Source organism: Desmodus rotundus, chromosome 4 (genome assembly GCF_022682495.2).
Source record: "Desmodus rotundus isolate HL8 chromosome 4, HLdesRot8A.1, whole genome shotgun sequence".
NCBI lineage: Eukaryota > Metazoa > Chordata > Mammalia > Chiroptera > Phyllostomidae > Desmodus > Desmodus rotundus.
The window spans coordinates 25,205,910-25,230,540 of NC_071390.1; the positions used below are offsets into that span (position 1 = coordinate 25,205,910).

The 24,631-nt window shown below is 46.4% G+C and overlaps 1 protein-coding gene across 3 annotated transcripts in view; it reads left to right on the forward strand.

The window, feature by feature from the left end:
• Window positions 1-10,822: 10,822 nt before the first annotated feature.
• The window catches only part of PIK3AP1 (phosphoinositide-3-kinase adaptor protein 1), a 93,775-nt gene continuing 79,966 nt past the window's right edge, over window positions 10,823-24,631 (forward strand). The window contains exons 1-2 of one of the 3 annotated variants that reach the window (XM_024563200.3): window positions 10,823-10,984; window positions 17,013-17,429. In XM_024563200.3, coding sequence (XP_024418968.2) covers window positions 10,972-10,984; window positions 17,013-17,429 — 430 coding nt within the window. In that variant the 5' untranslated portion in view covers window positions 10,823-10,971. Of the gene's footprint in view, window positions 10,985-17,012; window positions 17,430-20,839; window positions 20,940-23,573; window positions 23,679-24,631 lie in introns of those variants that run through there. The other 2 variants (XM_045197511.2, XM_045197510.3) reach the window with 2 other exon arrangements.

A 24,631-nucleotide genomic window follows, 5' to 3' on the forward strand; every position in this document is an offset into this window, starting at 1 on the left:
TCTGAGTTCATTGGCACCATCTTTCTGATTTATCCCTGTGGTGAGTCTGCATTCCTTACAGGGCGGCCCCTCAAGCAACCTTCCAGCTGATCCATCTCTTCACTGGGCTCAAGATGTTAGCAGTTTTATTTATTTTATTTTTATTGTTTAAAGATTTTACTTATTTTTAGAGAGAGTGGAATGGAGGAAGAGAGATAAACATCTATGTGAGAGAAACATTGATCAGTTGCCTCTCCTTTGCCCCTGACTGGGGACCTGGCCTGCAACCCTGGCATGTGCTCTGACCAGGAATTGAACCAGCAACATTTTGGTTCACAGGCTGGTGCTCAATCCACTGAGCCACACCAGCCAGGACAAGATGCTAGTGGTTTTAGATTCTAACAATAGAGGAGTGGCTTCTATTGGACCAACCCTTTCATAGCTGGCACCGTGAACTCTGGACAAAACAAACAACAAGTGCCTAGAGCACTAGAGGGTAACAAAAAGCAGGCATTGGAGGGGAGGCAGGCACTGGAGGGGGGTGAATAGCGCTGGGTTTCTTCATTTTATAGCTTTTTGCCAGACAGCAGGCCCCAGGTCGTGCCTTGTGAGGTCGCTGAAATTCAGACAGATCATACAGGGTCCAACTGTCTGGAAGGATCAGCGGATACAGCAGCTGGAAAGGGAGGAAAGTCATCCCAGAAAGGAGAGAGCAAGAGAGCAAACTGTGCCCAAACTGCTTTCTCTTTCTGTTTTAAATGTAGCCAATGGTCCTAATTACTATGTGAGGACACCTCCGATTCCATGGAACAGTTACCAAAATGATATTAGTTGGTTTAAGAGATGATTTTAGACAGAACGTGGACATGCACCAGAAATGGAATATATATGAAAATGGAAGTGACTATTTTCCCTTTTAATTCATTTAAAATGACATGTACTATGATAATTTGATATAAAATTATAACATTGTTTATGGATGTTTATATCATGAACAAATACATAATATATGTATAACTGTAACTCAAAGTAAGGAGATGGGGAAAGAGTAAGTGGCTCTAAATGGTGGAAAATTTCTTATATTTTTTATGAGGAGCAGTAAAACATTAACTCTAGACTCTAACAAATTAAGAATGTATATATTAATTCCTAGAAAAACCACTAAAAATTAACTCAAAAAAGATATGGCTAAATAGCCAATAAATAAATTAAAATGGGATTCCTACATTAAAAGCAAGTGGTCAGGGAAGGATGAATAGAGGAGAAAATACAGAGGGGACAAACAGCAAATAAATGGTGAGATGGTAGACCTAAATCCGAGCATATTAATAATCACATTAAATGTAAATAGTCTATTTACTGCCCAAGGGGCAGTTTGGAGCATTTTAAACCCCTATAATGGGTGGCAAACTCATTTTTACCCAGGGCCACATCAGCCTCACGGTTGTCTTCAAAGGGTCGAATGTAATTTTAGGACTGTGTAAATGTAACCACTCCTTAACTAGGGGCAAGGAGCTCGGCACTGCTGCTGAGTAGAAACAAGGTGCTGGCCGGATAAAAAAAGGTGTGGGAGGGCCGGATTTGACCCGCGGGCCTTGTGTTTGCCACCTGTGAAATAGACTAAATGCCCTGATTTGAAAGGGAGAGATGGTCAAAATTGATGGAGAAAGATCTTACTCTGTGCCATCTACCATGGAGATATAGATGAAGTATTAAGATGCAGATAGTTTGAAAGTAAGTGAATGGAAAATTATGCCATGTAAACAGTAAGCATAAGAATAATGAATGGCTGATCAGATCAAGTAAATGTCAAGACAAAGACCCCCGGCTGGTATGGCTCTATTGGTTGGGCATTGTCTCGCAAAGGAAAAGTTTGCCAGTTTGATTCCAGGTCAGGGCACATACCTAACTTTTGGGTTCGGTCCTGAGCCTGGGCATGAATGAGAGGCAACTGATTGATGTTTCTCTCTCACATTGATGTTTCTCTCCCTCTCCCTCTTCCTCCCTCCCCCCTCTCTAAAAATAAAAAAAAATACTACAAATAAAACAATAACAGTATTTACAGAGTATTTACTAGAGGTAAAAGGCTCATCAGAAAGTCATAGCAATCTAAATGTGTATATGCCTAGCAATGCCTAGTAACAGAGGTTCAAAACCATGATAGAAAAACTGTCAGAATTGAAGGGAGAGTTAGATAATTCTACAGTCACAGTTGGAGATTTGTACACGCATCTCTTAGCAGTTGATGGGACTGGACAAAAATTAGTAAAGGTCAGAACAGCACTGGTAGTCCTCGTGAGCTAATCAGCAGTATACCCAACAACTATACAATACATATTATTTTATTGTCCAGATAGATCATAACTGGACCATAAAACAAACCTCCATAGATTAAAATATTTAAAATCATACCAAATCTACATTCTGACCATAGTGGAAATCAGTAACAAGGTATCTCTAAAAAAAAAAAAAAGCAAAAAAAACCCCCAAAAAACACCCCACAGTATTTGAAGATTAACTCACTTTTAAATAAGCCATGGCTCCAAGATGAAATCAGAGTACATTAGAAAATATTATGAACTAAATTATAATGAAAACACAACATACTGAATTTGGGAGATGCAGCTAAAGCATCCAATTAGGGGGAAGTTAGAGCTTTCAATGTTTGTATTAGAAAAGATGAAATGAATAAAATCAATCACCAAAGTTTAAACCTTAGGGAGCTAGACAAAATGAACCCAAAGTAAGGAGAAGGAAGGAAATAATAAAGAGCTCAAACCAACAAAATAGAAAACAAACAATAGAAAAATTAACAAAACCAAAAGCAGCTTCTTTGGAGAGTTCAATAAAATTGACATCTACCTAGACCGAGAGGGGGGTGGGGAGACACAAATTACCAATAACAGAAATAAAAGAGAGGCTATCATTACAGACATTACAAGTATAATAGGAAACATTATGAATAACTTCATATTAATAAATTTTAAAAACTTAGATAAAGTGGACAAGTTCTGTGAAGAATACAATTGACCAATACTAGCATAAGATGAAATACAAAATTTGAATAGCCTGAATATTGATAAAATTAAAATTGTTAGCAAAACTTACACAAAGAACAGTTTAGGCCTAGATTGGTTTAATGGTTAATTCTAACAAACATTTAAGAGAGAAATAAGACCAGTGTTTCTCTAATAGAAAATGGAGAAGGAAATACTTTTAAGCTGTTTTACGAGGCCAGATTAAACTTGATACCAAAAACTAATAAAGGCATTACAAACAAGACAATTACAGACCACTATTCCCCACAAACACAGATGCAAAAATCCTTAACAAAATATTAGTAAGTTGGCAATATATAAAAGTGGGGCTTATCCTACACATTTTCAAGTTCGTTTTAACCTTCTGGGAGCTTGTGGTAGATTTATGGGAAAGAACTACAAAGTTAAAGCAACATATCAAGGAAAGAATTTTCTGCAGTTGCTGTTTTTCACTGGTGGGCAAGAAACTAGGTGATCAGACATAGCTAAAAAAACCCAGACTAGGAGTCAAGGCCATGATTTCTAATCCTGGTTCTGTCCCTAACTCCATGTATGATGTCAGAAAGGTCATTTTGCCTCTCTTGGCCTTAGTTTCTACATGTGTCCAGTAATGACCTCTTCGGGTCTTTTCCAACTTTAACATTCTGAGAGTCTATGAGACTAAGTCCTAAAATTTCTATCACAGCTGACTAGACTTTCTGCTTCAGCACCTCAGAAGGCAGAAGTAGAAAATGTGCAAGATACGCTTTCATGCACGAATGAAGGCACCATCTGCATGCAACTGGAGGTGCCGAGGACTCAGTGGTGGCCCTCCACTTGTGAGCACCCAGGTGTCCTCGGAAGTACTTTGAATTAACTCCTTGAAGTCACCCGATATGCCACTCTACAATGGCAAGACCCTGGACACTGGGCTCAGACTGAGCTGGGTTTGAATCCCAGTTTGCTGTTGGCTGAATGACCACGGAAAATTTATCTAACATCTCTGAGTCTCAGTTTTTTTACCCAGGAGGTGGTGATGATACTTATGATAAAAACTGAGATGATACCTACGATTCAGAATTATTGTGAAGACTAACTGAGATAGCATACGAAAGTTCACAGATAGCAGTCAGTGCTCCATGAATGTTAGCTTCCATTGTCGTATCAGGAAATAATTAGGCTTGGCTACATATAGCGGAACACACATAATTATGGCTCAAACAAAGAAAGAGATGTATTTATTTCTCTTTCATGCAAAAGAATTCAGAGGTGGAAACCTGAAGCTTATCTTGGGGCTCCATGGTCAGTATGGAATCAGACTGCCCATCTTCCTGCTCTACAATCTTTAGTGTGTGGCTTTTGTTCACACAGTCCCCTCATAATCTAAGAAGGCTGTTGAATCTCCAGCCATTTCATTCACGTTCCAGTCAGGAACAGAGGCGGGTGGTGCAGGGAGGGAGAGAGAGAGAAGGGTATATTCCAGCAGAGTTAAGCATTCTATAAAGAACCTTTCTTGATGCCCCAGCCAATGACTTCCATTTACATCTTATCAGCTTCCTCTAAGTTGCAAGAGATGCTGGGGAATGGAGTGTTTTGGCTGAGTTTATTGCTGCCCCCAATAAGTTGGAATTTTGGTACTCGGAACCACGGGGACAGTAGTTATTAGATGTGCGACCAGTAATCTCTGCAGCAGTCCATTTTCTGGTTACTCAGGTTACATGCGGGTTGGGGAGTCATGGAACTAGAACAGAATAGCTGGTGTGGCCTCTGAATCACGATGCATGACAAGAGGCAGCTCTTGTGTAACAAATGGATTTAAACTCAAAATTTAGCTTTGACTTCAAAATCAAGTGACCTTGGGTTCAGTGGATTACCTCACTGAAGCCTCAGTTTATCTGTAAAATGGGGTGATAAAATGCCTACCTCACAAGTTTGATGTAAAGATTCAAGAAACCTAAGTGACAGCACTCTGAGCAGAGTTGGCCACACAGTTGATGCCCAACGTTTGTGCCTCTGAACTTGATCCAGGGCCTGCAGACGGGCACTGCCATTGCTGCACATGGTCTGAGGAGGGGCCCTTGGGCTGTGGTAGAACCGTCCTGCGGACTGGTCATTCTGGTTGGTAGGGAAGGAGGCCTCACTCTGGCAAGACAACTGGACTTCATCTGCAAAGCTACCTGTTCCTGAAAAGCTACATGTCCCCAAATAGCCTGCTCTGGGTTTTAATATGATTCTCCACTGGGTTGGGCTGAAACGGTTCTGAGCAGATAGAAAGGGCAGCAGTCTATAAATCCAGGGTGTTTCCAAGGCAAAACCAGATACCTAGAACCCTGGAACTCCTTTCCCTCTGCCACCTGTGATGGCCCACCAGCCCGTCCCCTCTGGTCCAGTCTTCACACACTCCATCCTGTCTATGTGAACACATGGATTCCCCTTGATCTCCTGATCAAAGCAAAGAAGAGGGCCCTCAGGTGAAGGTTGTGGGACTTTGGCCAGATTAAGTGTCACCTGCATACCAGTGTCTATATGTAAAAATGAGCAGGTTGAACTTGATGATTGAAAAACAAACAGCTAATGCTTGTTGAACATCTACTGTGTGCTGGCGCCTGTGCTAGGCACCAGAGATGCGCTGGTGAAAGATGCTGATTGTCTTATGGGACACTGACAGGGAGGTGGGCAGAGGTGGGGGTGCGGGGGGAACTCTGAGGGCGGGCTCTCTCCTGTCATTCATGTTTCATGAGGGGGAGGTACTCCTGGCAGAGCAGGGGGAACTCGCAGGTGACAGAGAGCTATTGTCCTGCTTACCTGCAATGGGAGGTGAGGCCAGCACAGGCCCGTGATGATTTGTGTGGCCCTTCAGATCACAGCAGGGTCTGCTTCAAGCACTTAGCACCTACTGTAGCGGGCAGAAGCGTGGACTCTGGAGACAGACCATGTGGGTTTACAGCTCAGCTCTGCAATTCACTAGCTGTGTGCCCTTGGGCAAGTTAATTAACTTTGGTGCCTGTAAAATGTGTATGCTATTAGTACCTTCCTCATAGGATAGTCAAGAAAATTAACATGACTTAAGAACATCCACTATGGCAAGATCCTCCATCTCTCCCTTTTATCCTAGCAACTGAGGTCTTTGTAACTAGGAAGAAGGGTCTGGTCCCCAGGCCTGAGAGATTATGAAATAACATCTTGCAGATGTAAAAAGCAGGGATTTCTCCTCCTTCCTTACCCCTCTGTTCCTTAGATGACATGTGTTCATCTCTCTGGCCTTTCTTATTCACCAAGCCAACAAGACTGTTGGGCAGCAGCCTGGTCTGGGTTTTCCATCCTGCCTAGAAGCCATCCTTGGGCCATCTGGTGCTGGAGGGATTGAGTGCAGACCCCGCCCCAAGAGCCAGACACAGGGGCAGAGCAGGGCCCTTCAGAGGGACAGCTACCCTTCCCTCCACATTCTGCAAAAACCATCAAATGGACATGCAGAGACAGACAGGCACCACTTCCCCCAACCCCACCTACTCTGCAAAGAAACCGGGTGGAATTGCCAGTGTCAAGGACAAGTCATGCCATTTCCTTAAGGGAATGTTGGCCTCTGAATCCCCTTCTGGGACAAATTCCAGAGGTCAGAGTGGTACAGCAGTGGGAGAGTTCAGGGTTTCAACAGGTGGTCCAGCCCCAGGACCTTACCCACTACTAGCAGACACCCTCTAACAGTCCTAACAAGTATTTGCATGGAATGAACAGAAGTATGCTTTTGGTTCAAAGTTGTCCAGACTCTCCTGGGTAGGAAGCAGAAAAGGGCCTTCACTCCCTAACATCTCGAGCTAGAAGGAGGACCATGCATTTGGACAGTGGGGTGGGGTGTGTGTGATCAGGGGAGATGACCTCAAATATATGAATATACCCTCTGTATATTCACCTATATTCTGACAAGGAATACAAACCAGCCAGGTCCACGGGCTGGCGAAGAGAGTGAGAGAGGGTACGGGAGAGGATAGAGTCTGGAAGACCAGTGTTCGAGCCCAGTTCTCCAAATGCGGTATTGCACACAGCCCTAGTGTTTTCTGACCTGGAATGCCCTCTGTACATGTGAGGAAGCAAGATTTTGGAGTTTATAGCTTGCTCAAGGTCCCAAAGTGGTTTTGGAGAGACTTTAGAGGGCTGATGTAAGAATTTGGGGCCCCTGTCTTTCTGTTCAGATCAGTGTCCCTGTCCCAACTGAATTGCTCACCACCCACTCCATCTCTTCATCTTCCAGCAGCGCAGGTTCGGCTGTTCCACGCCCATGGACGGGTTCTCCCATGAGCAGTCAGGCCTGCGCTCTGCCTGGGCGGCGAAGTCTGCCTTTGGCGGAAATTCCCCCACCCTGCCCCGAGGCGGCAGACTTGGACCAGGGGGCTTCAACTCTGTAAAGTCTATGCTAAACCACCCAAGAAGGGAGTGTGACCGCTTCGACCTCAGTCCCCCAGAGCTCAAACCCCGTTCTCCGTGAAGGAATCAGAGACCTCCTGTCCTTGGTGTCCGCAAAAGGCATTCACCTGCGGTGAACCTGGCCTGGCGAGCAGGACCAGGCCCCATGGCAGGAGCCGGGGGAGGCTACAGCAGCTCCTGTGGCCAGGCCCCGGGCTTTCCCGGGGGGCTCTCTCAGGGCCCAGGCGCCCTGTCTCACCTAGAGAGTTCCCACCGCGTCCCTTGACCCCAAAGGACACCTGCATCCCGAGATAAGCGGCCCTCGGCCTCCATAGGGCTCAGAGCCCTGGGGCCGGGGTGCTAGTCACTGGCCTAACTTGCGGGAAACCCACAGACTCCTCTGTCCCGTCCTCCCCACTGCGAAGATCCCCCTGTTCTTCCATCCGTAAGGGAGACACCCCTTACGGATGGAAGAACAGGGGGGAGGCCCCCAGGAGATGCCTTTTATCCGAGCCGCGGCTGGCTGGTTTCGGGACAGGATGCCGCCCGGCAGGCCCAGGGCAGACCCCCACCAGAAGCCTCCCTTGGGGCTACATGCCCCACCCTTGAGATATCAAGCCAGGTTCACAGGGTCCCTGGGGTCGTGTCCGTGGAACTGCACCCTCTCCCTGCCACCCGGAGGCCCGCGCGTTTTCCCGTGAACCACGCTTCCAGGCAGGTCTCCCACCCCCGCAAAGGCACACTGCCCAGGGAAGAACTAGGGACCTGGGGCCTGCAAGGGGGGCCAGCCACGGTTCCGCGCCAGGTGGAGCGGGCCCGGGCCACGTTGGAGTCCTGGATGTTACTGGTGACCTCTTGCTTTTATATCAAACCCTATTCTTCCTCACCACCCTGCTGTGATCTGCCCTGCTAATAACCTTCTCCTCAAAACCGTCCTTTCTTGGCTTCCTTGTATTTTTGGCCTGCCTCTTATCCCACCTCTCTAGTTACTCCGCAGTCCTTTGTAGATTCTCCTTTCCGTGGCTCCTGAGCATGGCCTTTCCCCATGGTTCTGCCTTTGAGGCCAGGTTCTTACCCTCTATTCCCTCTTCCTCATTCACTCACGCAGCTTTAATTCCAAGGGTGACATCCCAGCCAGGTCATTAAGTCCTGTTTCTCTCTTCCACAATGACATAGGGCCCAGGATATCCCCTGGGCACCTCACACTCAACATTTCCAAACTTTAGCTCACCATTTTCCTTACTTGGATGGCTTTTATTATGTACAACCTATTTTTGACATATTATATTCCCCTCCTCCAAGGTTAGAGTTCCAAGATATTCAGTGTATGAAAATTTCAAGCTATCTAGAATTTAAGGATTTCCTGGCCATATTCATTCATTCACTTATTCAAATATTTTCTGAGCATATTCCCCATGTCACAGTTGGCTCCAAGTGCTGGAGGTTCTACGGGGAAAAAGGCAGGCTTGGATCCTGCCTCTGAGGGTCTTAGGGTTGAATGGAGGAGACATAAACTTAAATAAGTGCCCCCAAATATCTTTTCAATTCTTACTAAAGAACCATATAGGGCTGTGAAAGTACATGATGAGTGTGTGTGTGTGTGTGTGTGTGTGTGTGTGTGTGTGTCTAACCTGGTCTGGAGGGCAGAGAAGTCCTGAATGTGGGGAGTAGGTATAAGGCACAGGTGGCAAACACAAGGCCCTTGGGACAAATCCGGCCCTCCGCCTTGTTTTATCTGGCCCAGCACCTTGTTTCTACCCAGCAGCAGCGCCAAGCTCTCACTTAACTGTTAAGGAGTACTTACATTTATACAGTCCTAAAATTACAGCCGGCCCTTTAAAGACAACTTCGAGGCTGAGGCGCCCCACCCCCCTGTGAAAATGAGTTTGACACCCCGGGTGTAAGGTATAGCAGGTGGCAAGCTCATCTCCTCTTTTGGAATTCAGGACTGTGGTAGGCAGAGTAACACCCTCCCCCACCCCAAAGATGTCCACGTCCTAACTCTTAGAACCTGTGCATATGTTATGTTACATGGCAAAAGAGAATTACGGTTGTAGAGGATACTAAAGTTCCTAGTCAGCTGACCTTAAACAGGGAGATTTTCCTGAACTCTCTGGGAGGGATCAGTGTAATTGCTAGAATCCTTAAAAGTGGGAGAGGCAGGCAGATGAGAGTCAGAGAGAGATACGATGACCTGGAAGCAGGGTCAGAGAGATGTTACGTTGCTGGCTTTGAAGATGACGGAGGCCATGAGCCACTGTGTGTTGTCTCTAGAAGTTGAAAAAGACAAGGAAATGGGTCCTCTTCTAGAGCCTCCAGAAAGGAACCCAACCTTGCTGACCCTTGATTTCAGTCCAGGGCCACTCATGTGGGAACTTCTGAAATGCAGAACAATAAGATAATAAATCTGTTCTTTTAAGCCATTTTGTTATGGCAGCAGAAGAAAACGAATTCTCAGCCTCAACCCTGGCATTTCCATGCTTAAATCCATTTATTTCCACCTTTGCCTAACCCTATCCTTCCCTCATCTCTGCTCTCCTGATCCATTTTCTCGGACCCTGCATTGCTGAGGATCCCAAGGGACAGTGCTACTCACATCAGTTACAGGAGCAGGCAAAGGAAGGAGGACCAGAAGCTGGTGGGTGAGGGCAAGAGTTAAGTGAGAGCTCTATCTCTGGACTCAGACAGGCCCCTTATGGAACCTCGGGAGCATTTTCTCCCTGCGGGAGTCTGAGCAAGATACAGTATTTGGAGTATTTCACTTGTTTCTTTAGCTCTAACACGAAGGTCTTGATGAGAGCTACCTCAACTGCATCAGACATAAAATGATAACTATATTATGCACTCATCATGTGAGATGATCGTTAGTGTTCGTGTGCCACCAGGAGACCAAGTCCAAGGAGTTACTGAAGGGTAATCAAGGGCAACGTCTGGCACCCAGGGCCAGGTGCCAGGGAAGGTGCCTCTTCCCCTTCCTGCCCCCACCCCTTTCCTGCCGGGGCAGTGGCTCAGGGAGAGAGCCCCAGGGGATGGGGAGATGGCTGGGCCAGCTGGGGTCATAAACCCCCACCTAGCTCCAGGTCACAGGGGTCGGACAGGCGGCTCAACCTTCTTCCTCCCTCCCCTCTCAACACCCTTTCCACTTCGGGCTGTCCTTTCGTGACGACAAGACCGGGCTAGTTTCGTGGGGAGTGGGCACACGTGCTACGAAGCCCCCAGCCTCTTCCGTACCCCGAGCGACGGTGGAAGGGGGTGGGGTGGACGGAGGTGTGCGGGGAGCTGGCGGGCAGGCGGGACGGGGGTTCTCACTTCCCCTCCGCAACGGCTGGGGGTGCAGGTGCCGCGGGGCTGAGCCCCGCAGGCGCAGGCGGGGCAGGCCCTGTGGACACGCCCTCGAGGCGAGTCCTCGCAGCCTGCAGGGAGGAAGCGTCAGAGCCGCGGATAGTCCTGCGCGGAGCCGGCGTCCCCTCCGGCAGGGCGCCCAGGGACGCCGCGGGCCCCCGCTCCGTGCACCAGGCCCCACGTGTGCAGCGAGCCGGGTGTGAGCCGGCTGTGAGAGTTGCACCCCGCGGCAATGGCAGCCTCAGGTGCGTAGGCAGGGCGCCCGGCGCATCTGGGAGCCTCTCCGCCGGCGCGCCCCTTCCTCTCTCTGGGCGCTCTCTGGACCCCCGCAGCCCTCCGAGCGCCCCCCTCCTCACAGCTCTGTCGGGCTTCTTCCCTGAGGGATCTGTTCACTTTCTGTTCTTTCCCCCAGTTCTCGGTGGCAAAGCTCCCCCACTTCGACTTCCCCACGTTCTCCTTCCCAGCCTGTTGCGCGGTTCTCTGCAGCCCCTGCCTGACCCTCCTCTGTCCTCACTTTCTAATCTTCTTTTCCCCTTCTATTACTAGCCCTCGGAGCCCCTGAGGGTCGTTTCTCCAGCTCTTCCAACTCTGTGAAGCCAGAGTCCAAGTTGAAAGGAGTCAGAGCCGACTTGTCTGCGCCGGCGAAACGCTTCTCAAACCGATAGGGGGCGCTCAGAGAGCCCTAGGTTGGCACTGGGAGCCACCCTTGGGCCACCTTCCCAACCCCTCTTCCTCTGCCCATCCTGGCTTTGTTTTTCGTCTGGCATTTCGATAGGAATGTAGGAACTTCATTCCTTTAGCTTTACTTTTCCTATGTCCTTTGCACCACTTCAGGGAATGCGGGAGAGATGGAGGCCACTGGGTGTCTACCTACCAAAAGGTGCCCAAGCTTTTCTGATTGGTCTTTGGGTTCCCTTCTTGGTTCATGGGGTGTGTACACTCAGCAAGTCACTCCCTCACTGAGATCCAGGACGAATCTCACAATGATGATAATAGCAAAAACCGATGAACACTTATGTGCGCATTGAGGGATAATGTGCACCTTAAATACGGTCTCAGTGGTGGCCAGGGCACGCCTGGTCTCTGCTCTTCAGGAGTCTATAGTCTTGTGGAGGAAAGCATACATAAACAGAGGATTACTCAGTGAAAATATTACAGTTGCCACGTTTGCGAGTGTTTTTACCTGTGTTTTCCCTTCCTATCTTACGACGTTGTAGTAGAGATAACACATGAAAACAGGATGTAAAAGCCTCTTGAAGAATAAATTCTAGTTGACCGGGAGAAGGTACTGTTCTTGGCGGATGCAGGCAGATGCTATATCCCCTGAGGTCTAGCCTTCTAATGGTGCTTTGGAAGCAGGGATAGAAAAGGCCAATGGTGACAGTTCTATTAGATTTGGGGATACAGGCTTCCTCCTTAAGGAGAGTGGAAAGGTACTTAAACTTAGCCTGATGGTGCCCTGGTCGGGCTCTGGAGGCTAGAAGAGGCTGCATTGTGAGTGAGGAACCCCCAGTAACAATAGGCTCACAGTTCACACCTTCCATCTGAAAGCTGAAGCGGTTATCTAGAGGGAATTCACTCACACAACAAATACTTATTGCATGACTGTTGTGTCTAGACCCTGTTCTAGGTGTCAAGTATATATTCAGTAAACAAAACAGACATAAGTGATGTCCCCATGGAGCATCTGGGGTAGTGGGGGAAGGCAGGCAACACACTAAACAAGGAACACAGATATGAGAAGTGCATGGAAAAACAGTAGACGGAGGGAGTGGGGGTTCTGGGTGGTGGGGAACCAAGGTGGAAAATTGGAACAACTGTAATAAGGTAATCAATAAAATATAATAAAAAACTTAAAGAAAGAAAAATAAAAAGAATTTAGAAAAAGAAAAACAAAGAAGGGTAAAGGGAGTTAGGGTTGTAATTTTAAATGAGGCAGCTAGGCTCGGCCTCATGGAGAAAGGGACATACGAGCAAAAACCTGAAGTTGGGGGGGGGCAACATTTAGGAGAGGAGTGCTCCAGGTAGAAGAGTAAATGGGTATATGTGGTGTATTTAAGGAGGTGTCCAGAATAGGTGGGTGATTGGGGAGAAGTAGGAGATGAGGTGAGTGAAGCTTCCACTTCCTTCTGTGGCTGGGAACGTGTCCTGGGCAGTTATGTCTAGGAAACAGAAGGGGGGGTGGTCAGAGGAGGCAGAGGAAGCCCTCCTTTAGTGCCCTGAGTATATCTTTAAGTGGGTGTAGCCAAAGGGGCTAGAGAGCTAGTTGGTGTGCTCCCATTCAGATGGGGACTCCAACCCAGTGGCCAAACCTGGGGCATATGGGCTCTGCGGTGGCTTCCGTAGACATCTCCAATGGTGAGAGCGGTCAGCATCCTCTGCGGTGAGCTGCCATTCAAGGTGCTGCAAGTGGGAGTTGCGTCTCTGGGGTCCCTGGGGCTCCCTGAGATCTGGAGATACAACAACCCATGGTGGCATATCACAGTGGTGACAGTATCTCTTGCCAAGGTGTTGTAGGCTCTGGAGTCATCCAGGCCACTCTTCTATGTGGTCTTCTCCTCCTCATACTTCCCCTCCTCCTCCTTCTTCCCTTCCTCCACCTTCTGTTAAATAGCTTAATTGAGATGTAATTCACATACAATACAATTCACCCATTTCAAGTGTACAGTTCAATGGTTTTTAGTATCTTCACATGTGTACAATTATCACTACAGTCAATTTCATAACGTTTTCATCACCTCAAAAAGAAACTTTGTCTGCTTCAGCTATCACTCCCTTATTCCCTTTTCCTCCCCACCCCTAAGTTCTACTCTCTGTCTCCATAGATTTCCCTACTCTGGACTTTCAAATAAATGGGATCATGTAGTATGTAGTCTTTTGCGACTGACTGTTTTCATGTAGCATAATAATTTCAACAATAAGGTTCATCCAAGTTTAACAGCCATCATCAGCTAATTCTTTTTATGGCTGAATCATGTGGTCTCCTTAAATTCCCTTCTACTGAAGGGTAATCATTTGTCTTTTGTTTTTGAAAGGCATATTTGCCTGTTGAAATCAAGGAGAATCTTGGCTCCCTGTCCTTGAGAGAACACGAGAAGCAAAATAAAATGGAGTGGAATTAGCCTACCCTGGAATATTCTCTAGGCCTCGGATGGCATCTCTTGTATTTACACATGAGAGAGAGGAGGAGGCCATTCGTGACTTTCCCAAGTGGCAAGTCTGGTTGGCGAAGGCTAGAATGACTTTCTCCGTATGTCAGCCTCATACCCTCGAAGAAAGTTCTCATAAGTATCTCTTATCTCCAGATCCTTCTACTATCCTTGTACTTTCAGGAAAATAGGGTTTGAAAGGACCTTTACTTGTTCATGATCTTAACTTTCATCTGATCCTTGAGGTTCCTCAATATTCCTAACAAGTCTCGAAACTTGCAATCTCTGGAAACTCCTCACATGAGCTGTTTCCAAATCTCTTCCTATCCTGGTCACTTTCCCTTTGTCACATCCCTTTTCAGTATGGTGCAGATTCAAACACAGGGCTCCTGGACAGATGAACTGTGTGCCAGCGTCGCCTACAGATTAAAGAAATGGTCTGGGCTGGGTAGCTTGAGAAGCACTTCCTCTTTGTTCTCTTCTCAGGAGGATTCTGAATCTTTCAAAGGAACCTCTCTCTCAGTCACTGTGTTTCTTACCACTACCATCACTTTCTATTGCCACCAGCCAGCCCCTGCTCTACTGTTACCCATTCCTTTCCCCTTCTGGAGCCAAACCCTCTATACCCATTCCTTTCCCCTTCTAGAGCCAAATCCTCTATACCCATTCCTTTCCCCTTCTGGAGCCAAACCCTCTATACCCATTCCTTTCCCCTTCTAGAGCCAAACCCTCTATACCCATTCCTTTCCCCTTCTGGAGCCAAACCCTCTATACCCATTCCTTTCCCCTTCTAGAGCCAAACCCTCCAAACCCATTCCTTTCCCTTCTGGAGCCAAACCCTCTATACCCATTCCTTTCCCCTTCTAGAGCCAAACCCTCTATATCCATTCCTTTCTCCTTCTAAAGCCAAACCCTCCAAACCCATTCCTTTCTCCTAGATCCACCTTTAAGCTCTACAGAGACCCTTCCTTATTGCTGCCTGGGATTGATGGACTCCTTGTAGGTTCATGTATTTCATTTCTTTTAATAAACAAACATCCAAAAATGAGAGAATTTATTTGGCACATGTGAAAAAAAATGACTTATGGCTAGAGGAAGAGAATTATTTTTGAAGAAAGGGGTGTTTCCTGCATAAGAGAGAGTTGCTGACAAAGCATTTAGTCCTGCATGTTATGGAGGGCTTTTAACTTCCACTTGGGACTTTCTTACAACTTCCCCAGCTTTCGGTTTCAGCTTCAGGGCACCGTTCAGGAGGTCGATAGGTTTCGTTGTCCTCACTTGTGTTGAGGCAAAGCTTGCTGAGATCTAGTATATTGGTCTGAAGTCACACTACGGATTGGTGGTGACCAAGTGGGCTGTGATGCCAGCTGGTCCGAGGCACTAACCACTTCCTTCCCAAGTACTTCTGCTCGAAGAGTGGCTGGATTTAACATTAGAACCCCTGGAATGGGACATTTTAAATACATTTTTTCACATAGAAGAGGCTATTCCCGTAAGAGCTTTTTATTTCAATTTTATATTTAACCTTTTATTTTAGAAGTTTTAGATTTATAGAAAAACTGTGAAGACAGTACAGAATTCCACATACTCCACACTCCATTTCCTCTGTTATTAACATTTAAACTTCCCTTGATGACTAGAGGTCTTTAGTGAACAACAGGTTTTGTGACGTCTGTTAACAGAGAAGCAGGGAGTGCGAGGCAGGGTCCACGGTGAACCGAATGCTTACTCCCTCAATGGCTCAGAACCTGTCAATCTTCAAAATGCTGTTTTGCTTTTCCGTGACTGTCTCCTCATAAACGTGGCATACATCGCTCGTGGCCTTGTGCTCAGGGCCCTGTAAAGTCGCTGGTTTCCTGCTAAGTCAGTCAGTGCTCCAGGACCCACACTGCCTTCTGAAGGGCGTTTCTTATGCTCTAGGAAATCTCTTCTTTCCTTCCTCACCACCGCTTGTCAACCCATTGAAGACATTGTCGATGGCTTCTTCATCGCTAATGTACTGGACCACACCCTTTCTGAGATCTTATTCTCCTTCTAACCCATTTAGTCCTAGCTTTGTGACTAATTACTGAGTGTGAATTTATCTTCACAGCTGAAGTGGGTTTTGTTTTGTTTTTTTAAATCTTTGAAGGAGGTATGGAGCCAAATGATCCCCCAAAGCCCTTTTTAACTCAATATTTCTCTGAGGCTTTTGACTGTTTCTGGCATGCATGCTTTACTAGAAGAAGAAAGCCTACGTCACAGACCACGTGTGGTGAGGGACACCTGACGGGTGGCACTGTGTAGGCATCAATTCAACCACGGTTACTGTTTACATTAATGCACTGTTTGTAACAATGTGAGGATAATGATAGCAGCTACCAGTCGCTGAGGGGTTACAAACACTTTACTTAGCACTTTACGTAAAATTCTAATTTAATTCTCCCTGATAAATATTGCTGTTATATTTTCATTTGCAGACGAGTAAACTGAGGTTTAGAATATTTGAGTAACTTGCCCAAGGTTGCACAGCTAATACTTCACAGAGCCAAGATACTAACTCCGGCTGCCTGGCTTCAGACCTGTGCTTGTCACCACCGTATCTGGGGAAGAGCTGGGTTCTGAGGCCAGGCTGTCTGAGTTCAAGTACTGACTCTGCCGCTGTGGATCTTGGGTAAGTTGCTTAACCTGCCAACTCTGTTTTATCATCTTTAAAATGGGGCTAATGGTAGTGCTTACCTTAGAAGGTCACTATGATGATTATGTGAGTTTACTAGGCGACGGGCGTGGAAGAGCGTCTGGGGCACAGTGAGCTCTACAGAAATGCTTGCTGTTATGATGATGAGGGTCACCATCATCATCGGCATCATCTCTGTCCCGTATTGTACCAGCTGCGGGGGGAAGAGTATGCCCACAGAAGCAATAGCTAATGTAAACATCTGGAATGGCATTGTATGTTTAGGCAAAGACTGCGAGTCTGGTAAGGTTGTAAAACCAATTGAAAGTGGGGGAAGACGGGTATGCTGGAGGCAGACCTCGAAAGATTGTGGGTGCCCGGCTCCTCATCTGGATGGTATATCTTGCAGTCCATGGCTTCAAAGGAGCAGGCGTGTTAACACACTTCTGTGCCTTGTTTCTCGCTCAGGGGTGTTCCGAGGGTGTGACATCCTCCTCTTCTATAGCTCGGATGCTGAGGAATGGTGCCAGTATCTCCAGGACCTTTTCCTGTCCAGTCGGCAGGTCCGCAGCCAGAAGACGCTGACTTACAGGCTGGGTCCTGAGACCTCCTTCTCAGCCGAGGACTTGACCTTCTTTCTCAGCCCGCGCTGCATCGTGGTGCTGCTGTCCGCAGAGCTAGTGCAGTGCTTAGGCCAGCCGGCCCTGCTGCCCCTGCTGCAGAGAGCCTTCCACCCTCCGCACCGCATGGTCCGGCTGCTCTGCGGGGTGCGGGACAGCAAGGAGTTCCTGGACTTCTTTCCAGACTGGGCACACTGGCAGGAGTTCACCTGTGACGACGAGCCTGAGACTTATGTGGCAGTTGTGAAGAAGGCCATTTCTGAAGGTAAGGATCTCTTCTGAAGTAAAGATGAACAAGCCCTAGAAAAATGACTAATGAAGGCCTAGGCATTCCAGGTGAGACATTGTCACTTTAACACCAGTCATTTATATTATAAAATGGCCATCGACCTCACTATGCTAAGAGCCCCAGTCATATCGATGGGTGTAGAGCAGCCTATTCCTGGGATGGGGTAACGAGAAGACAGGTCTGCACCGCAGGAGAGGAAGATGACACTTTCCCATGGGTTCTGTGCCAGGACAAAAGCCTTTCCAGAATTTTCTGTGCCTTGGAAGGTGCAGGACACAGGTTCCAGCCCAGCAGAGGGCAGTGGGGGTGGAAGGCTGGGACTTAGTTTGGTGGGCGTGTGAGGAATAGGACTGCCTGCCCTCCTGCCTACAAGCCCTTTCCATTTTACCATCGTGGGACCATAAGGGTTTTGTTGAAAAGGGATCGCCTTTGGATATTTATAGAGAAACACCCCTCTATTTCCCATCAGCCTAGCTTCCGTTTTTTTGCCCATTTTCTTCTTTTAAAGTGGGAAAATTCCACCCCTCTCTGCCAGGGTTGATGACTTCAGTGGCCCCAGGAAGTGTGACATACACTCTGATTAACAGTAACGGAAGATGTGCCCTTGGATGGACACATGTCACAGCGTTTCTTCCTCTTTTTGTTTTCTATTTTCGCCTCGCCGTGGGCATGAGCAGGCTGTGTGTTTTCCTCTGTTCTCCTGCCACTTGAAATCTTATATACCCGATGCCAACAAAGAAACCTGGAGAACTGTGGAGTGATGTAATTATGTTCAGTTTTCCCTGGTGTGACTTGAGTATTAATTTGGTTCATCCACCCATCTCGTTTAATGAACTGAATCAAGAATTCACAAATTTTTAGTGACCTTAAGAAGCTAATATAGCTTTCTAGATGCTTTTATGTTAGAAATAGTCTGCTTTAAACCAAGAAATACAAATAGGTCATATAACGCAGTGGGTTCCCAGCTCATTTAGAAATATAAATGATTCGTGTCAGCCTAAAGGACCTCACCTGAAATGCTTGGGACCTGAATTAGTAATTTTTTCTGGGTTTGCTTCTTTTTACTTCAGAAGGATAGAAAAAGCACACACTCTATACTTGCTTGGTTGTACTTCATTGCTTTGAGGTAGCTGTGATCTGCCTAAATTTACAAAGACCTGAGACACAGCGTTGTTTCTGTGGATTAGCTTATGTCGCGGCAAAGGTTCATTAGGGTCTTGTGGGCTGGCCACTGGACCCACCAACCAGTCCCGCAGGGCTCCGTGGATGGACTGGCCCTGTGCTGGCACCTAATGCTGTATGCTCTAACAGCTTTTCTTTATAACATTACACTGGTGTTATTTAAAAAAAAATAGATGCTAAAAAGGATTTTTAAAACATTGTTTGGATACATCCAGTGTTTAGATGCCGGGATAAATGGACAGCCTATAATAGTTCACTTTTCACTAACTACTCTGGCTCAGTATGCTGTGGGCCTTTGGTTTCGAGTGTTTCAGAAAGAATGAAGTGTTTCACCACGCTGTTTATGTTCTGAGAGCAAATAGCTTCCCATCAGAAAGATTATTTTAGTGGGGGATTAAAACGAGCTGCTTAATGGAAATCTCTGCAGTCCGAAATCAATGGCTACGTGGGAACAAATGGAATTCTAGGAAAGAGGAGGAGGAAAGGTGGCTCACGTTCAGTCTTACCTGGCATTAGGCTTGTGAGTTTGGGGGTTTAAGCTCTCTGTGTGTAACAGGGTGGCTTGGATTTGCTTTTGGGGTGTCCATACCCATCACTCTTGGTCAGCCCACTTATGTGCTGATTTTTTATCCTAGATAAGCTTTCTTAACAAACTTAAGACTCAGCCCTGGCTGATGTGGCTCAGTGGATTGAGCGCGGACCTGTGAACAACCGAAAGGTTGCTGGTTCGATTACCTGTCAGGGCACATGCCTGGTTTACAGACCAGGTCCCTAATTGGGGAAATGCAAGAGGCAGCCAAATGATGTTTCCTTCTCTCTCTTTCTCCCTCCCTTCCCCTCTCTTTGAAATTAATTAATTAATTACTTTAAAAAAACAAACAAGACTCAGAGTCAGGCAGTGTAGCAAAAAGATCTCTGAACAGTGGTAGAGAAACTCAGTTGCCTGTCTCTGCTGCCAACTAGATGCCCAATTTTGGGCACGTCACTTAGCTTCTTTGGCTTTCAGTCTTCTCTGTAAATTAAAAGGTAGAATTAGACTTGATCTCAGACACTTTCCAGGGCTAATAGCCTACAACTCTCCCAGGCCAAAGAGTCTCAGACATGTTTGAAGCACCATCTTCCTGCCCTGTTTCATACCTGTTGTGACTCCTGGGAAGCTTCAGGCGGACAGTGTTTAAGGACAGTACTATCCCAACTCTAGGCGTCTGGTAGAATTGTCCCTGGTTACATTCTCTATAGCTTGTGATGGTTTATTTGACTATTCCTCTTGTACACATGAAGTTTTCCTAGGGGACCTCAAAATAAAAGGAAAAAATAAAAATTTCATACATTCTACCTCTATAAGCTGCCCCAGACCTATGAGGAAAAAAAAAATACACAAAACTTGCTTCTTTGACTTTCTGCATTTAAGATGAGGATAAACTACTGGTAGGGGCAGTAATCGTGGGGTTACTGATTATACGGCTGTTGAAAGCTACAGGGAGACAAATTTCAAGAAAGCTTAGGAACCGTGAGAGCATGCAGAGATGGAATGGGTGGCCTGTGGAGGTGGTGAGTTCCACATCCCTGGGAGTGTGTGAGTGGAGACTGGTCTAAAGTGACTCACCTTTGGAACCATCGTTGGCCCATGGGACCTTCACAGCCTTTTGATTAGAAAATTCCCATATGTGAAGTTTCTCTTTTCACCAGGAGCGCATTTCTGTTCTGAGTTAGGTCTTCCTTCCTCACCAGGGCTCCCTGAGGTTTCTAGCTCAAAACCGAAGATGTATTGATCGTGTCCCTACTATGACCCCAGTGGAAATTAGCAGAAACAAAAGACCTCGATTTTTAACCTGTGTAACCCTTGAAAATGGTAAAGCTCCTAGGGTATTTATATCTATTTTTTTCTTAACTTTGAGATAGTTTGTGAAAAAAACATGAATACTTAATAAGATCTTCACTGAGGCCATTTAAAATTTAGACTAAAGTTTAGACCACTTAAAATTTAAAATAAGGCTTAAAGATCAAAAGCTTTAGAGAGTAGAACTGGTAATGGGAGGTAATTATTCCAGATATTTAGGGTAAATGTAGTTCCAGGTGGTCAGTTATACTTTCTCTTGCTGCTGTGTTACCTAAACAGGGGCTTCCCAAAGCTGACTGTGTTCAGGAGTCCCTGGGGATCTTCAACTGTGCGTATCCTGACTGTAGGTGTGGGTGGGGCCCAAGATGCTGCGTTTCTAACAAGCAACCAGGGGATTCTGATGCTGATGCTGCCGGTCGGGGGTGCACATCAAGCGAGGGTCTACGTTACCCTCCCTTTGTCAGGTTAGTGGTCAAGTACCTCTGAGGCGCACAGAACATTTTCCTGCTTTTCTGGAAATGGGGGCATCATCACGTCAGGGCGACTCCTGCACACCCCTTGGCTTAGGTACGTAGTTAGGCCAGTGTCGGTGCTTAGGCGGACAGATTTCAGGGTAGAGCTCGCTTCTGGTTCTCTTCCTGTGCCACTACTCGAGATTCCACGAGTTAGCTCTGGCAACTTTTAATCTCTTAGTTTTCCAGATGTAAGTCAGTGGTCCTGACATTGGAGCGGGAGTATACTTTCATCACAATCCTTATGGCTTCTTCATTTAGTAGGCCTGTTAATCATAATCACTACTCCACTCAAAAAATGTTTTAGAGGTTTTCTTTTCCACCCCCTCTCTCCAAATTTATCAGCCACCTTAGAATCGGGCAGATGGTTTAATTAGAGCCTTCAGTGTGTTGGAGCAGCCGTTTTATTTCTCAAGATTCTCATTTGTAAAAAGATGGGTTGGGCCAGACGATTTGGAAGGTTGCTTCCAGCTGTAATATGTCATTATAAGTTTGCTAAGGAGCCAGCAACTTACCCAGAACCTTTTAACTGATGCAGTTTCGTCCCAAGATGTCTGCAGGGATATGTATGCAGTGTGTAGAAGACTGTACTATTGTTCTGAATTTTTTTGGATTTACTTTAAAAGAAGGAAGTGAAAAAAACCGTGTTACAGCACAGAAATTATTTCCTCTTTACTGGAGCACTATTCTTTGCTGCAAATCTCATTTGAAACAAAAATAGATTCTGTTTAGCCTGTGTGGGAAAGGACTTGGTGGGTGATACTGAGTTTTATTTCAAAAGTTCTCATCATTGTCTGTGTGTGTGCATGCGTCTCTGTGTTGTATGCGTGAGGGGAAGGGAAGCCCTACACCTAATTCTCCTACAGAATTAGGAGACACGAGATTTCACTAGAGACACTAGAGATCTTGTCGGCTTCTTTACATGGATCATTTTCTCTTCGCCTCCCTCATCCTTCCTCATGACCTTTGTGCTTGAGAAGTTCAGATGGTACCCCAAATCATAATGTATTTTGCGTTATGTTCCTGTGGGAAAAATGTAAAGGGATATGCCCTCATCTGACCTTCCTTTGTTAATATTAATGTTCTAACCTGAATGTTAAACTGGAGTTTAAAAGAAAAACAATTGGGATGTTTAAAAATGCTTTCTGCTAACCCATGGATTCTAAAATCTTTCCCTAAATTTAAAAAGGAATATTTTGTTTCCGAAATAAAGTAATATATGTTCTTCGTAATGTTTTAAGAAAGGAAAAATACCTTTAGATTATTTCCATTTTTTAAAAAATAAATAATGTTGCGGTAAATCTTCATGTCGCTTTGTGCCTAAATCTTTGTGAGTCTCTGTCGATTGCCTCCCAACCATGTCTTTGCAGCCTCCCAGAGACAGGACTGCTCTGCCCGGTGCATCTCCTCACCCTCCCTGAATAACCTGAATCCATGCCCCCCCCCCAGTTCCTTTTTGTTGCAGTTCATTTCATTTTTCTTTCCCTTCATGCCTATGTCAGTTACTCACATTTGCAGCACCTCTTGCAAAGATCCTCCTATGGAGAACAGCCCCGCACCCATCCGTCCCTTCATGGACAGAGCTAATACTCAGAGAAGTGTTTTTGTGACAGTTACTATGAGTAATGCATTGGGCATTTCACGTGCATTTACTCCCCCCACAATCCTGAGTGGGCAGGTGGTTTTACCACCATTCCTTAGTTGAGGAAACTGAGGCTCAGAGATGTTAAATGACTTGCATAAGGACCAGGAGCAGCTCACTTTGGAACCTAGGGCCCTCAGACTCTAGAATGCTCTCCACCTGGCCTTGCTTTCCTCTGAGTCTCCTCCCCCCACTCACCTCTTCCTCGTGGGGATGAGAAGGACGAAAAAACTTCATGGAAGAGAAAGGATTAGGGACAAGAAAGTTTCTTTAGACCTCAGGTTCCCAAGTCTGTCTGGGCATTGGCACTGCCTTGTACTTTGCTTAAAATGCAGGTGCCTGGGCCCCACCTCAGACCTACTGAACCAGGATCTCGGGGCGTTGGTCCTGGGAATATGAATTGCAAAATGGCTCTGCAGCTGGTTGTGCTGCACAGCACTGTTCCAGGCTTTGCTCCACGCCTGCTTTCCTGTCCTTTGTGTTCTGGTTGGACGAGCCGGTAGCAGCTCGGGCCCTATGGGCTGTTACGATGCGGGTCACGGGGCACTGGTCCCATGGGTTCAGAGCTTGGCCATGGCACAACTGGCTTCCACGTCACAGGCAGGAGCCTTTAGAGAGGGGAAGAGAGTCAGAACTTCACAGCAAAGGGGAAGTCACTGCATCCTCCTTGCTGTCCTTGGTGTGGTGGCCTCGCCGATGGTAAGCCATTGACTTCTAGGGCTTCTGTGGGGCCTTGCAGAGAATAGCAAAAGAATCTGACCATGGGCTGCTTGAAATGGACTATTTTTGTTCTGCTGTCCCCTTGCCTCGTGGCTGTGGGTGGTTGGGTCAGCTTTTTCTCTGCTGTGGGTTAGTCTGCAGTCAGCTCCCCAAGGCTCCTCCTTAAGTGCTTCCTGATGAAGGATGCTTTTTTTACAGTCTTGTCTTCTGAAGTGATCTTTGATGATGGGGAAGATGCTCAACTGAGATGGTGAAATCTCTCTGGGTGGCACTAAAAAGCTACAGCCTGTCCAAGTCTGTCCAAGTGTCCCTTGGATTTCCCTTGCCAGGTACCCTGATTGCCTTGTAGAATAAGATGCCTCCACTCTCCTAGCTGTGCCTGGAACAGTTAAGGACAAATGCCCGTGGTAGATTTCTGTGCCTTTGAAACTTTTCCACTGAGGCCTGAGAGTCTTCTGGGATCATTGATTTCCCACAAGACTGTGAGCCCCAGATGGTGTAGTGAAATTGGTCACCATGCTGCTTCGTGAGCCACCCAGCGACAGCCTTCTCCTTCCAGTTTATTAGGTTTTCTGTGGCCCCTCAAGGAAAGTATTTGCAAGTCCCTTTGCCACGTGTGGCTGGTGAGATGCAGTGAAAAGGGAGTGATGAATGCTGAAGTTTCCACTGGCGTGAGAATTCTCAGGTTTGCACCTGTCCTGATCTAAACTTTCTAACACGTGCCAGAATGGAAACATGAACTATAGGAATGTAATTGGTTAGCTTCTTACTCTGTTGTTTCAGTATTTTCTGCATCTCGCTTCTCCTGGGACTTGCTCAAAGAGAATACTAGAACTTTGAAGGAACTGGACATCTGTTTTCCCATTTCAAAGCCCTTATATGGACACTATGTCATTTGGTCCATGCAATTTTTCTAAAAGGCAGAAATTATCTCCAACTCAAAGATTAGGAAAACAAGGCTTAGCCAGGTTCAATGACTTGTCCAAGGTCACATGGCTGCTTTTACATTAGAGCTAGGATCAGGGTCAGGGCCTCCTGCCTTGCAGTCTGAAGCTTAGTTATTGCCTTATCTAGGTACCACAGACAGCCTTTAATCTGGTACATGATTATTGGGCATTGACTATTCTCAAGGCCCTGGACTAGGGGCTGGGATAGATCAGGGACAGACAGACATAGTCACTGCTGTAATGATATCTACAGTCCAGACCACTGCTATCCAAAAAAACGTATAAGGGGAGTTACACAGGAAATTTAAAGTGTACGGTAGCTGCAGTAAAGGGGG